Here is a 16138-nt window from a genome sequence, read left to right on the forward strand (position 1 = left end):
AGTCAACAGATCCTCTGCAACTATGAGGCTGCACAAAGAGACTATACAAATGGGACAGAACCACAAAATATGTGAATGGAAGTAAGTGAGAGGCGTGCTAATTACAATGGAGATTCATCTGGTGACCTCAGGAGATCCCAAGTACCTGTGGCAGGGGTCTCCTCAGTACCTTATTAACCTGATTTTAAACTCAAAAAGAAGGCTTTAGTGGTTTACTGGGGCTGTGAATATAGTTCAGTGGTAGAGCGCTTACCTAACAAGCATGAGGCCCTGAATTTAATTCCCAGCACTAAGCGGGTGGGAGAAGCCCGCACTAAAGATATTTATAGACATCCCTTGGTGTTAGTGGGGGGATTGGCTCCAGTTCCCAACCCAGTATATATAAAATGGCATAGTATTTGCACAGAACTTATCTATGCACATCTATTCTCTCATGTACTTTAAATCATCTCTAGATGATTTAATAGTTAATACAATGTAAATGCCATGCAAATATTTGTTATACTGTACTGCTTTAAGAGATAAGAACAAGAAAAAAAGTATACATGTTTAGTACAGACTCAATTATGTTTTGAATATTTTCAGTTTGAGGTTGGTTGAATATACAGATGCAGAACCCATGGATAGGGTGGGCCAACTCTATTAACATGAAGCAGTAAGAGTCCTTTGAACTTGTCAGCATTATAAAGAGAATCCTGGATAATCAAAAGGATCAGAGATTTACTTATAAGACAGAGTAAAAAAGCACGCTGTGTTTAACAGGTGCCCTCACCTTTTGACTCACAACTTACTTTAGGTCACATATTACTGCATATACTCTTCCCAATTTGTCCTGGCTATAACCCTGGAAGTTGAATTTATTGTTCCTGTCCAAGTACTCAGGTAAAACTTCTAGCAGAGTTTCAGTAATGACAGAGATAACATTCTGTTCTTCAATAAGATGTCGAGCCTGCAGAATATTTCAAGAATATTGTCTTTAGCAATAACTCATAGTAGCATGGGCTTAATTTATTCATTAACTTGGTTGGTCAGTAATTTTTAATAAATGTTCATCAAGCATTAGCCACAGTCCTTAGTTTTACGGAATAGCAACTAATAAAAAGTTAGTTTTTAAAAGTAAAAATCCTTGCTGAGCATGGTGGTGTACACTAATCCCAGAAACTTGGGAGGCTGAGGCAGGAGGATTTCAAGTTCAAGGTCAGCCTCAACAACTTAGCAAAACTGTCTCCAAATAAAATAAAAGGGGCTGGGGATGTAGCTCAGTGGTAGAGAGTCCCTGCATTCAATCACCAGTACTGGAGAAAAAGGAAAAAAAAAATCCCCTATCTCCTAGTACTCAGTAACTAGAAAACACCTGCCTAGACACTCCCAGCCCTTAAATGGGTTATTTAATATACATTCATATTCAGTAATCACATAATGGGCACACCATAACAAAAATATTTCATGACTTCTACTATATTACTATTTACTCTAGAATTTCCTCCTCACCCCCAGTTCAATTTCTTTTCCCTATCCTTTTCTCTGGCCCTTTGAAAAGGGAAAGAAGGAAGAATTAATCAAACTATCCAGAAGAATCAGGAAAAGTAGCAGCACAAAAAGGAAGCAAAGTAATCCACTGTACTCCCAGGCCTATGTGGCACCATCTTACACATGTTTGACAGGCACACTCTCTCCCTTCTTAGTTTTACCTTACTCTATAAGGCAAACTGAAGAATAACTAAAGAACAAAAGCAGAGTAAAATGTTAAAAATAAAAAAGTTTTGGTATTGAAATACAAGTCTCCTAAGTTACTCCATTAAGTGAGAAATAAGCTGTGGATGTCATCTATGATGATCAGGATATCTGGATGAGAGTAATGCCCACTTACTTGGTCCTTGGGTACCACTAAATACACATGCAGATACCAATGAAATAGTATTCGATTTTCCAAATGGAATTAGCCCAACTTAGTAATTATGACATTGTTAGTCAACATTAAGTGAAATTCTTAAAGCAAAACAAGCTTTACTTAGAAATCCTGCCCAGTCTGGGGGTGGGGGATATACATAATTGATACATACCAGAGTAGGGACAGTAAACATCTGAACTGAGAGTGCAGTTACAGAGATACTCCTGTCATGATCATCACTGATGTATTCTTTCTGTAGTTGTTTATAATACTGAAAGATACAAATGGAGAATCAATTCCAAGTTACTACTAAAAACTTTTAAAATCTCAATTTAAAAAATATTTTAAAATTTAAATCTCAGTTTAATAAGTGCTGCAAGAATGTCTCTATCCAGAAGATGACATGTAGACTTCCTATTTATTGAGGCAAGATATATCATGATCAACAAAACTAAACTAGAGAATAACAAAAGACCAAATACGAATTCAGCTACCCAAACAACAAGTAGAGCTGAAGACCTGCTAAAATAAAACCAAATAAAAAACACAGGTGAAAATCATGGAGGAGAGCAATAGTGTAGTTTATCCTTTCTCCAAGCAGAATATGGGGCAATTTTTTTCTGGTACCAGAACTGAACCCAGGGGTGCTTAACCACTGAACCATATCCCCAGCCCTTTTTTTTAATAGTTTATTTTGAGACAGGGTCTTGCTAAGTTGTTTAGGGCCTCTCTAAGTTGCTGAGGCTGGCTGGGAACTTGCAATCCTCCTGCCTCAGCCTCTGGAGCAGCTGGGATTACATTCAAAATATTTAAAAACTGCTTCAGAAGGCTGAGGCAGGAGGATTGCAAGTTCAAAACCAGCCTCAGCAATGGCAAGGCACTAAGCAACTCAGTGAAACCCTGTCTCTAAATAAAATAGGGCTGGGGATATGTCTCAGTGGTTGAGTGCCCCCTGATTTCAACCCCCAGTACCAAAAACCAACCAAACAAACAAAAAAGCACAGAGCTGGATAGTGGGATTAGATATTTAATTTTACCTCCAAGAATTCCTACAGAATTTAAGAGATAACATGCTGTACCAACAAGATATCATCTAAGTTGAGAGACTAGTTTTTGTATAAGAAAATATAATTTCAGGTAAGGATGTAGCTCAGAAGTAGAGCCCTTGCCTAGCACGCATGAGGCCTTGAGTGGAAGGAAGGAAGGAAGGAAGGAAGGAAGGAAGGAAGGAAGGAAGGGAGGGAGGGAGGGAGGGAGGGAGGGAGGGAGGGAGGGAGGGAAGGAGGGAGGGAGGGAGGGAGGGAAAAGAAAGAGGGAGAGAGAGATAAAGAAAATAAATTTCATTTCAGATCACACACACAGTCCAACATTCTACCTCTAAAGAGTTTAAGAAGTTTGGTTTTTCCATCTTCAGTTACCACTGCTTCCAAGGATTAAGATGTACACCAAATGTTACAATATGTTTATATAATCAATATAACACAGGTCTCATTCCACTATTATATGCCTCTAACAATGACTATTTTCCTTTCTGCTTCCAATTCCTTTCTGGGTCCTAACTCTGCCATATCCTAAGTCTTACAGAACTGTCTTCAACTTAAAATCAGGAGATATCAACAAATATTTATTGTATAATTTTGTATAAGGCAAAGCAGAAAATTCAAAGTCCCTCCTGTGTGTAACCTTACAATCTAACTTGCAAGATAGACAAAAAGATACAAGAATATAAAGGATATATAACAGATCAATAAAGCAACTTAAAAAGCTGCATGTTTTAAGTTTGTGTTTTAGCCTTAGGTAAGTATAACTTTTGCCATTTAATTCTTGCCTTCTTTACTATGCATATCTGTTTCTCTTTCCTGTCATTCCTTCAATTAGTTACTGCTACTCTTGTTACAAAAATTTTATTAACAGCAAATAAATTATCAAAAAGAACAAATGTGTAAATGTGATAACTTCCCTTTGCTTGGCCCTTTGATCATTTTCCAAACCTATCTCCTCTCCTGCAATTTCCATATTACCAAGTGCCATCTGTGAAAATATTTATTTAACATAAAATATCAATCTTTTGACAAACAAATCAATCATAAAATTCAATTCTTTTGATAAATAATCATTCCTTTGCTTCTATCAGTCATTTACAAAATGTCTATTTATGTTTATTGATTTCTATTTATAAAAAGCAATTACCTTCACGAATTCCATGGCAAAAAGTTTTTTGTATTCCATCTCCATAAAAAAACTGCTGAAGATCAATTCATGAAGGATCTTACGGGCACCTATAGATCATTTGGGGTTGGGATAGGAGGATATAAGCAAAATGAAAGCAAATTATTCCAGCCATTAGAAGCGGTAGAATATTATAAAAATATCTCACATGCTAACAGTCCTCAAGGAGAATGAATAACATTTACTGAAGTGATACTAATACAACTAAAATTTAAAATACACACATATATTGCATTTTCTTTCTTTTTCTGCATCTCTTCCACTACCTTATCTTACTTTATCCTTTCAACTTTTTCATTCATTTTCACTGTTTCACTCAGAACTACTCTTACTTTGTACTTTTCCTTTTCCATACCCTTTTTCTCTCATCTTTTACTTTTTGTTCATTGAGATTTTTGAAATGAAAACATAGCTGTAATAAGCACATTATTACATGAAAATACATACCCACTTTTTAAAAACTGGTTCTGATTAAATGAAAAGGTACTGTAATTATAAGGCAATATAACTAGTTTCAACACAGAATAATACAAATTGGATAATTTTCCTTCATATAAGTAGCATAAGCAAAGGTCTACTTACCTTTGTAAAGCTTTGCATCCCAAAGCATCAACCGGCTAATGAGACATGGATTCTCAGAGCCAGGTTCTTCTTTAAGGCATGCTTGGCAAAAGATTTGCCTAAAGTCACCTGAAAAATAAAAGAAGTCAAATAATTTTTATTTTTATGATTTCTCCTTAAAGTACATGTCCTATAATAATATATGAAAGACTAACATTAATCCTGCTATGCTTGATGTCAAAAATAATTCTGCCATCATCAAAAACTTGAGAGCCAATGAAGAATATTATTTTATATTATGCAGTTGAAATATATTATTTATGCATTTAGAATTTAATCCTGACAATCAAAATAGATTCTTGACAAAAAAAGAAATTTTATTTTATATTCAATGACATTTAAAAATTTATGGCTATAAAAACACAATAGTTTATTAGTAATAAGAAAAACAGACTGTATGCTTACTTGAATAGCTCATAATTTTGTTCATCCAGGAGCCAAGACGCAATGCAAATTTCTGATGAGCCATAACCTCAGAGTGTAATACTTCTACATGAAGTGGGTGTTGAGAGACATTTTCTGAATGGCTCTACAATTAAAAGGTACATTAAAAAAAAAAAAAAAGCTGGTATGTAAATTTTGCTTTCAGCTAAACAATGTATTCTTTAAAATAATAATAATAATAATAATAATAATAATGATAATGATAATGATAATCATCACATACCCCTGCCAGTACCAAATCTCATCCCAATCTTATCTTTACTTAGGATGTCAAACCATTTCAACAATATGATCATTCTACTTGTCCTACTTGGGATCTTATAAACATACAGACCTCTTAAAACTCCCTGTTTATCAATCTCTTTTTCTCATTCAGAAAGTTACCTTTATATCTTCTTTTGCTTCCTGACAAGCAGCATAAGCACCTGCTTTAACAGCCCGACGACCCTAATTATAGATAAGAATGAGAATTAGGTAGTGGAATGATAACCACAAGCAATAGGTAGGGTTGGGGATGTAGCTCAGTTGGCAGCGTGCTCAAGCACAAGGTCCTGGGGTTCAATCTCCAGCACCAAAAAAAAAAAAAAAAAATTTTTTTTAAAAAGAAGAAGAATCAATATGTAATATATTGCCCACAGATCTAATGAGCTGTCAATTATAAGTAATTTTGCTGACTAAAAGATTTTAAGATTCTAGGACACTACTTAGAAGATAAACATAAATGTTTAACACCTTTATGAAGCATCTGAATCTCCAAAAGAGAATTCTATAATTTAGGGTGCTGGCTAGTTCTTTACTTATAATAGTGCATTTCCTATTTTTATCAGGTAATAATAACTTAGGTTTACTAAACTCCTACTATATATTGTAAACAAATGAATTCATATTTTCATGAATGAATTTAGAGCTTCTCAGCATATATTCTATAAACTACTTGTAGTCCCTTAATGGGGGTAAAGAGGTGTGGCTGAGTTAATGATTCTTCCACCCCCGGAGCGAGCTAAAAAAGATCTACCTAGGAGTTCCTGGTAACTCATTCTTTTAGTTATCTGTAAAAATTTATCATTTTCTATATATGTCATGTGAACAAGGCGAAGAAGCACTATCTTTCTCATTTAACCTTTATAATAATCTTATAAAGAAGGTATCACTATTTTACAGAGAACAGTAAGACACAGAAAGGTTAAGTACTTTCTCTCCAAATCAGAAAGTTAATAAAGATATCAATTACAGGCAGTCCATTTCCACAGTCTATACTTCTAATCATCCAATATTCCTTTTTCAGCTCCTTAGTATATATGGTAAGAACTGAAGCCAGGCATGGTGGCACATGCCTCTAATCCCAGTAGCTTCGGAGGTTAAAGCTGGAGTATCACAAGTTCAAAGCCAGCCTCAGCAATTTAGCGAGGCTCTAAGCAACTTAGTAAGACCCTGTCTCAAAATAAATATAAAAAGGGTTAGGGATATGGCTCAGTGGTTAAGTGCCCCTGGGTTCAATCTCACACACACACACACACACACACACACACACGCACACACAAATTACCCAATTATATTTAAAATGTTAACTACACCAGTTAAGACTGCCATGACTGAAAAAAAAAATGCACAAATAAAGTCATAAGAAATGTATTTTAAAAAGAATAAACAATATAACCTAAAGCAGTGAATCTCAATATAAGTGGGGAGAGTGGGAATATTTCACATGCAATAGGATGCCATGGCTGCTTGTCAACAAAACAGAAAATTACGAGTGTTGGCAAGGATGTAGAGAAACTAGAACACACTTGGACACTGCTAGAAGAAATATAAAACAATACAGCTGCTATGGAAAAAGGTATGGCAGTTCCTCAAACAATTAAACATAAAATTCCCATGATCCAGCAATTCCATTTCTGGATATATACCCCAAAGAACTGGAAGTAAAGTCTCAAACCAATATTTGTATGATCATGTTCATAACAGCATTATTACAAAAGCTAAAAGGTGGAAGTAATCTGTGTCCATCAATGTATGAATAAAATGAGGTACATACACACAATGGAATAGTAATCAGCCTTAAAAAGGAAGGAAACCCTGTCATATGCCAAAATATGAATGAGCTTTGAGGGCATTATGCTAAGTGAAATAAATCAAAACACAAAAACATAAATACTGCATGAACCCACTTATATTTCTAAAACAGTCAAACTCTTTGTAGAATGATGGTTGTCAGGGACTGGTAGGAGAGCTGTTCAATGGATACAGAGTTTTACCTTTATAAGAAAAATGTTCTAGAGATCTGTTGCACAACAATGTGCACAAAATTAACACCACTGTACTGTATACATAAAAAATGTTGAACAGTAAATTTTATGTTATATGAATTTTATCACTATTAAATTTTTTAAAATGACAAAATAATGGGGGGGGGTGAACATGGAAGTACATCATTTGAAGAAAGGCAGATTTTTTTAAATACATGGGGCATTTCTTTCTGCTCATTTTCCCGTATTTCCACTGCTAATTTAGTAGGACTGAGCTGGCCAAAAACAAAACACCAAAAAAACCTCATCAACTAATTATAATAGGTATACACATATACAACTATACATCTTTACAGGTTTGTAAAATAGACTAATTGCAATACAGCCTAGCTGGCCAAGCATATTTTTTAGTTTAACATGTATCATGTTTTATTTTTCTTTTTGAATGAGTTAAAAAAAAAAAAAGTTTCTTATTGGGGAATGAAGAAAAGGAAATGATGGTAGGAAAGGGGTAAAATAACACAAAGACACTGGGAGATCTAGGTTTTTCCATTATATTTGAAAACTAAGAAAGCCTAGGCCCAAACTTTCCCAAGTCAAGTCTTCTCCTGGGAAGTTGGCTTACCTGCTGGTATGTATTTTCCTAGAGTCCTAGGAGCATGCTAGCTCACAGTAATTCTAAAGAAATAATGCACCCTGATATTTACAATATTTACCAAGATTATCTCTTACAATCTGCAATGTTAACTTTGCATATAAGATGGCAAAATGTGGACTAGAAAAGAGCATCATTACATCCTTAAAATCTTTTTGAATGTCTGTTTCTTTCATGAGAATGGCAGAGAATGATCCTTTGAAGGCAAAGAACAATCCGACTCATCTTTATATTTCCTCTAAGTACCTGTATAAATGTTTATGTGGTGACAGAGTACCATATTTTAAGAGAGTCCTCAACAAGGTGACTATTATCCAAGGGAATCAGATGGAGAGAAAGAGAGTATGACCAGTCTGAGCTTATTATCTCAAAACAAATAGCCAAAAAAAGGGAAGAAAGCAGACATAATAAAGAAGAAATTATAGATTTCCTAAAGTACTTGATGGGCTGCCATCTGAAAACAAAAGGTCTTTTTGAGGTTGTTTAAAAGAAATTAGAATTGGGTAAATGATAGGTTTGATGATGAAATATTTTGGAAAACGAGTTGAATAGTTCCGATGTCAGGCTGAGAGAGAAGATTGTTGGAATGCTTTTGTTGCAATTGTTCATTCTCTCATTTATCATATTATATACAACAGATTTAATTTATTGTTAACTTTTTATTTTGCAAATAAAAAATAATCATACATATATATGCACGTGTGCGTGTATATATATACACATTGTGTGTATATGAATACAGATATAGATACAGATATATAGCTATGTAGTACCATAGACAATCTCTTAGGTATCCCATTATGGTTTTATGGTTTTAATGTGAAATTCTCTAACAACAAATAATGCTGGGTATTTTTTCATATGCTTATTTGTCATTTGATTATTCTCTTCAGTGAAATACCTATTTATCTGTTATGTCAATTTTTAATTGCATTATTTGCTGATTGTTGAGTTTTCCAATCTTTGTTTATTTTGTAAATAAGAATGTGTATTACAAAATAAATTAATTAAAAGAAATTAGTCTGAAAATACATGGAGACAGATTTTGACCAAATGTAGAAATAAGTTCTATGAATAAGTTGTTCAACAGAACCAAACTCTCTAAGTATTCAAGCAGAAATTAGAGGACCATTGGTCAGGGATACTATATTCTCAATATAGGCATAGGAAATTTCAATTGTTTCCAACATTTTTTCTGACTTATATGTTAATACTCACTACATCAGTAAACAAATTCCTACATGGACAAAAACAAAAGTCTCCATTTTTTTCCCTTAAGAAGGGAATTGAAAGAGTATTTGTTAAGGCTTTGTTGTTATAGATACTTTCAACCTTTCTGAATAAGACAGAATATAAATATATATTTTGTATATACATATACAAAATCCAAGTAGACTTTACCTTGTTCAACCAGTAGTTGAAAATCATCAGCCTGACCAATCTTTACAGTTCCTTCTATACATAAGCTATAACCACAGTGTATCAATACTAATATGGGCACTAAGACCTGGCATAACCTAATATCACTGTGCAGGACTAGAAAATGTTTGTTAAATGAACCACTTCAGTTTTTTTCTTCTTTTCTTCTATCTATGCTTCTCTACCCACCCACCTTTTCTCAGCTGCCTTTTCTCCTACTATTCTCTTGCTTCCTAAATCTTCTCCTTTCTTGTCTTCTTTCAAGACTGCCTGACCTATATCTTTTGCTCAATTTTCTTAACTGTAAATAAATATACATTTTACCATTCCTCCTCATACCTATTCATATTCTTAGACTCTTCACTTCCTTAAAATAAATCTGACTTCAGAATCAACCAACCATAGAGTATAAAAAATTTTTTGATCTGGAAATATAGTTGACCTGAGGCCAATTAATCATTAACATGGAATTATTATATCCCATAGACTATTCCTAACATACGAGAGCATCCAAAATGTAGGAGAAAACTCAGCTCATGTCTAATCACAGACAATACCAGTGAACAACTGGTTTCTTTTTTTTTTTTTAACTTTATTTTATTTAGTTTTATATGTGGTGCTGAGGATCAAATTCAGCACATCATGCATGCTAGGCAAGCGCTCCACCACTGAGCGACAATCCCAGTCCACAAATGATTTCTTTAGCCTTTGAGCAAATAAAGAATTATTTATACAGGGGAGAAATGTTGAAGATACACACTAGTTGAAATATGGTCTTTGCACAGGCAATCATGAAAATTACCTCAGAACTAGTTAGAAATGAAGTACTGCCTACCCCACATCAAATCTACTAAATTAGAATCTACATTTTAAGAAAATCCCAATAGGTTTCACATAAAAATTAAAGGTTTTTTTATTTGTTTGTTTGTTTGTTTTGGCACCACAGGTTGAAACCAGGGGAACTTCAACCACTGAGCCACATCTCCAGCTCCTTTGCTCCCCATCACTTTTTTTTGAGACAGTCTCACTAAGTTGCTTAGGGCCTTGATAAGAGGCTGGCTTTGAACTTGTGATCCTCCTGCCTCAGCCTCTCAGGTCACTAGGATTACTGGTGTGTGCTGCCATACTTGGGCTGAAAATTAAAATTTTAAGGGCCACATTCTTTTTTTTGCAGGCAGCAGGGGGATTGAACTCAGGGGCACTCGACCACTGAGCCGTATCCCCAGACCTATGTTGCATTTTATTTAGAGACAGGGTTTCAGTGAGTTGCTCAGTGCCTCACTTTTGCTGAGGCTGGCTTTGAACTCTCGATCCTTCTTCCTCAGCCCCACGAGTCACTGGGATTACAGGTAAGTGCCACCATGCCTAGCTTAAGGACAACATTCTAACCAGAATTCTTATGTACTGGGAATGGGTTATATGTGTGCCAAGATATTGATCTTCTTAATCCTTAAAGTACTGTGCACAGGTTTATGAAACAGAGATGATAGTACCTATCTTAAAAGTTGTTCTCAAAACCAAATGAGATCTTAAAGTACACCATGTCTGAAATATGTCAATGCTCGGCAAATATTAGCCAATATTATTAACTGTTCATACCTTTTTCTTTTACTCCCATTTGTCTTTTCTTTGATAATATGCAATCAAATAAGACACACATAAGAAACACAGAGAAGGGAAGTTAACCACCTATTCTGTCTATATTAAGCCATCTTTGTACAATAAGTATATTAGAAAAATGGAAGCCAGGCACGGGGATGCACAACTGTAATTCTAGCTACTGGGGAATAAGGAGGATTTCAACCTTGGGCAACTTAGCAAGTTCCCATCTCAAAATAAAAAAATATGAAAGACTGGGTTTGTAGCTCAGCGCAGAGAGCCTGTTGAATCCCAGTATTATACACACAGACACCCCCTCCCCCACACACAAAATAAATAACTAATGGAAATTTTGTTCGGTGGTTGCAAATTTAGTGGTAGAATGCTTGCTTAGCATGCATGAGGTCCTGTGTTCAAACCTCAGCACTGAAAGAAAATTGGAAAGTTTTGAGTTACTAATATTTTCTTTCTTCACTAGATTCTATTCCTCCCAAGGGCAGGGATTAAATTAATCTTAATTTCAAATACCTCTGTCCCCTAAAAACCCATTTTCTTTTGGATGGATGTTAAATAAAAGCTAAGCCACAGAATTAACATTATTCTAAAAATAATACAAATAAATCATGTTGAAAATCTCAGATATGATCAACATTTCTTAATTTATGCATAATTCACTCATTCAATAAATAAGTACTACAGGAACAGATTAACCTTAAACTGACATTTTAACCTGTAATTGTCAAACATTCAGTAAGTTTCTAATTATTAAGAATAAAAGAGAGCTGGGCGAGGTGGCACTCGCCTGTAATCCCAGTGGCTCAAGAGTTCAAAGCCAGCCTCAGCAATGGTGAGACTCTAAGCAACTGAGATCCTGCCTCTATATAAAATACAAAAAGTAAGGCTGGGGATGTGGCTCAGTAGGTGAGTACCCCTGAATTTAATCCCTAGTACCAAAAAAGAATAAAAGAGGGAAAAGTTACAGATAGCGATCCAAAACTATGAAATATAAACACACAAAATCAAACTTCTAGCAATTTACACAAGATTTAAGGAATAAAGAGAATGGTTATACTTAACCAATACTGAGGCACTTGGCAAGGGTTCCAGCAACACCTGACTCCCAGGAAGCTAATGTAAGATAGCAGCACAATTCAAATGGTGACTACAAACCTCTTTGTCTATGGCAGTGGTATGCAACTGGGCCTCTGCGAGTTCACAGTCAAGAGCTCTTTGTAGACTGTATATGACGTGGTCATATGAATGGTGTTCATCATTAAAAAGGACACAATAATATCTTTCATTTTTCTCCCTTTTAATTAAAAAGATATACATTTAGAAACTGCAACAGGTAAAAGAAAAACAAAAATAGTCAAAAGTAATATATGACATCTATATAAAGCAGCATATAGACTGATATCTGTGGGAAAATAATACTGTAACAGTGATAAAGGAAATGATTTTTTGTGGGGAGGAGGGCACTGGGCACTTTACCTTGTGTTACATCCCTAGCTCTTTTTATTTTATTTTGAAACAGGGTCTCACAAAGTTGTCCAGGCCAGACTCAAACTTGTCATTCTCCTGCCTCAGCCTTCTAAGTCACTGGGATTACAAGTTTACATCACTGTGCCCAGCAGTAAATGATCTTAAGTGGAATAGTGCCATGGAATTTTTTAAAATCCTAGTCAAGCATGTGGCATATGCCTATAATCCCAGTTACTTGGGAGACTAAGGTGGAAGGAAGATTTGAATCTTTGAGTTTGGCACCAACCTGGGTAACCTACTAAGGCCCAATCTCAAAGCAAATTAATAAAAGTATTACCTTTTCCATGTTTTTCCTCCAATTTTTCTTACTACTAGAAATCTCGTTTTAGTGCCACTATGTCTTAAATACCACTCTGTGTTTATCTACTATTCTGATAAAGGGAGATACATTTTCAAGCTCGGATTTAGACGCTTCAAGCAGGCAACAATACATGATTAGATATTATTAACATTTAATTTTTACTGAATTTTATCATATTTATTTCTGTGCATTGCTTTTATTTAAGTAACACTCGTATTATAACACATTTAAAGAGGTTTTTTTGTAAAGCTGTATAAAGTGCCAGCACTCACATTTAGGCTGTAATACCTTAAGCACGTCATGTACTCTCTTAATCTTGCTGAAATGACAGTGCCTTTTCCATCTAAGAAAAGGATAATATCTATATTCAAAAGTCACATGAGGATATCATAAAAAATATAAAAATAGCCAGGGAGAGTGGCACATGTGTAGGTTCCCAACAACTCGAGAGGCTGAGACAGAAGAATCTCAAGTTTGAGCCCAGCCTGGGCAACTGAGTGAGGCCCTAAAAACTTAGCAAAACTGTTGCAGAATAAAAAAGTACAAAGGGCTGGGAATATAGCCAGTGGCAAAGCGCCCACGAGTTCAATCCCCAGTACCAAAAAAAAAAAAATAAAATTTTTGTTGCTATTTTGAAAATCTAAAGATGTCAACTCTAGTAAATGTATAAAGAAAAAATGTTATACAGGCTGAGGATTTACTCAATCACAGAGTATGTGCTTAGCATGTGTGAGGCCCTGAGTTCAATTCTCAGCTGCTATGGGCTACAAGTTATCGATTTTAAAGAATTTATAATATGCTTTTATAATATACTCAATTGATCCTTATAACTCTTAAAAAGCAGACTGTCTCAGTCCTCATATATAGTTTAGGAAACAGAGACTCAGATGAGTTAAGACTTTAAGACTTATGGATAGTCACAGTATCAATAAGCAGTGACATATATCAATAAGCAGAACTAGAACTCAGATCTGTGAATCCAGAGACCAGTGCTACCTATTACAAAATGACATTCAAGCAACTCGTCTATTTTGGTAGGCAGATGGCTTAAATTATGTTTACTGACTCAAAATTTCTTAAAAGGCTTAATTGACTTTATCACTTATTTGAAATTAAACTATCTGTAGACACAATTTCTCAACATCTTTATTTCCCCAAGAAGGTAGGATCAAGAAGAGTCAAAACAATACATTTAATGGTGCTGTGAAGTAAAACTCTTAATTCTCTCCCTTCTAAACAAAATAAACAAATTGTCCCAGTAAATTCAAAGAATAGTTGTATTTAGATTTGTGCTGTGGTTTTGTGAAATTTTGAATATTACACAGGTGGAAAAACTCCCACAAGGCTCAATCGTATCTTCTTTTTTTTTTTTTCATTTGTAAGTTAAGAGCAACTCTTACTGTCACCAAAGACTTATGGCTGTTAGAAATTACTGAGGTTTAACTAAAAAATAGGTAATTTCCTACAACTGCAAAAATTCTATTATACCATTACCAAAGCATGGGTAGAAAGGGTATTTCCTCATCCCCACCATAAAACTTTTCTTGATTAGAAAAAGATTTAAAAGATCTGGGCTAATGAGAGACATACTGTTCCAATGTTCCTATTTGTTCACAAACATTCTGGGAAACCTAAGTGTTGGTCCAGGCCAGAATCAAACAGGGGAATTTACTTACTGGGATCCATGGCTGCTAGGTTCTTACAAACTCAGAACAAAATCATCAAAGTACTGGTTTATCCTATAAATGCAAAGCCCCTAATAGGCTCCTCTTTAGGTTTAACTTCTGTATAGTGTCTACCAAAGCATCTCAGGTAAAGAGACATTTTGAAAATATTTCCAAGAGATAATCTCTACATATTTTACATAATGATATTAAGAAGCAAATAACCACAAAAGTAGCTATTCAATACTTATTTGCAATATAAACAATCATCACTAAAACCTGTTCCTTTTAACAATTTTCCCCACCTTATCTGCAATTCAGGAGGCAGTTCCTTTTCCTCTTCCCATATAGTCATTTCTACAATGTATTTTATCACCGAAGGGAATATTTTCCTGGCTTGAACAATTACCTCTTCACTCAATGGACAACGTAAATTCTGTAAGAAAGTAAAGAAAAACAAACTAACCAAGACTGTATACAAATAAACAGAGAGGATGATAATATTATTTATTTAAAATAATCACTTCTATGAGTTCATTAATACATCTTCAAGGAATGACAGCCTAAGAGAGTTGCTCAAGATGAGCTCAAGAAAGTTGCTATCAGTTTAGTCTACCTTCTTTTGGCCCAGTTGGTGTTATAGATCACAGAAGGTGCCAAGGTAGAACCACGGAGCCAATTTATTAATATTCTCCCTTATAAATATTCTTCTCTGCCTGAGAAGCTTTATTAGGAAAATATCGTGTAACAACTGGTTGTATCTTATAAGAATTGTACTCATAATTTATTTCAACAGACTTGCACAGTCACTTCAGAAAAAGGCAAATCAAGTATTAAAGACATTTTAAGATAAGGAGCTGAGGGCTGGAGTCATGGCTCAGTGGTAGAGCACTTGCCTAGCACATGTGAGGCTTTGGGTTTGATCCTTAGCACCACAAAAAAATAAATTAAAAAAAAAAACAAAGTTATTGTGTCCAGCTACAACTAAAACAAAATATATATTTAAAAAAAAAAAAAAAAAAAAGATAAGGAACTGGGCTAAAGATGTTGTGCTAGAGCATTTGCCTAAAATAAGCAAGGCCCTGTGTGTGATCCCTAGCACTGGAAAAAAAAAAAAAAAAAAAAAAAAAAAAAAAGAAGGTAAGTAACCCAGCCAGCTACTTTATGAATGTGCTCATATGAAGTATCATAACCACAGGAAGTCATATCATACAAACAAAGCAGAAAGTTGATTGGCAAGGTCTGGGAGGAGGGGTAGTTAGTGTGTAGTGTGTACAGAGTTTCGGTATTGAAAGATGACAGAGTTTTTGCGATCTATTGCACAATAGTGTAAATATAATTAATACTACTGAACTTTACTCTTAAGAATGGTTAAGATGGAAAATTTAATGTGATTTTTAAAATTTAAAAAAAAGATAAGGAATCCATCTAAGGTCAAAGAGCCTACAAATAACAGAAAGAAAATTAAAACTTGAGTCTTTTAAATTCTACAACAATGCTATGTTCATTACAGAACATTAATAAAAG

The 16138-nt window shown here is 34.7% G+C and overlaps 1 protein-coding gene across 2 annotated transcripts in view; it reads right to left on the reverse strand.

Moving 5' to 3' along the window:
- Window positions 1-16138, reverse strand: part of UBR1 (ubiquitin protein ligase E3 component n-recognin 1) — a 159800-nt gene that overhangs the window by 100925 nt on the left and 42737 nt on the right. For both annotated transcript variants that reach the window (XM_079127740.1, XM_079127741.1), the window contains exons 5-12: window positions 14917-15047; window positions 12275-12413; window positions 5570-5632; window positions 5147-5270; window positions 4703-4810; window positions 4082-4170; window positions 2064-2162; window positions 792-949 (exon numbers count right to left, since the gene is read on the reverse strand). In XM_079127740.1, coding sequence (XP_078983866.1) covers window positions 792-949; window positions 2064-2162; window positions 4082-4170; window positions 4703-4810; window positions 5147-5270; window positions 5570-5632; window positions 12275-12413; window positions 14917-15047 — 911 coding nt within the window. The remainder of the gene's footprint in view (window positions 1-791; window positions 950-2063; window positions 2163-4081; window positions 4171-4702; window positions 4811-5146; window positions 5271-5569; window positions 5633-12274; window positions 12414-14916; window positions 15048-16138) is intronic.

The sequence above is a fragment of the Sciurus vulgaris genome (genome assembly GCF_902686455.1).
Source record: "Sciurus vulgaris genome assembly, chromosome: 2".
NCBI classification, from domain to species: domain Eukaryota; kingdom Metazoa; phylum Chordata; class Mammalia; order Rodentia; family Sciuridae; genus Sciurus; species Sciurus vulgaris.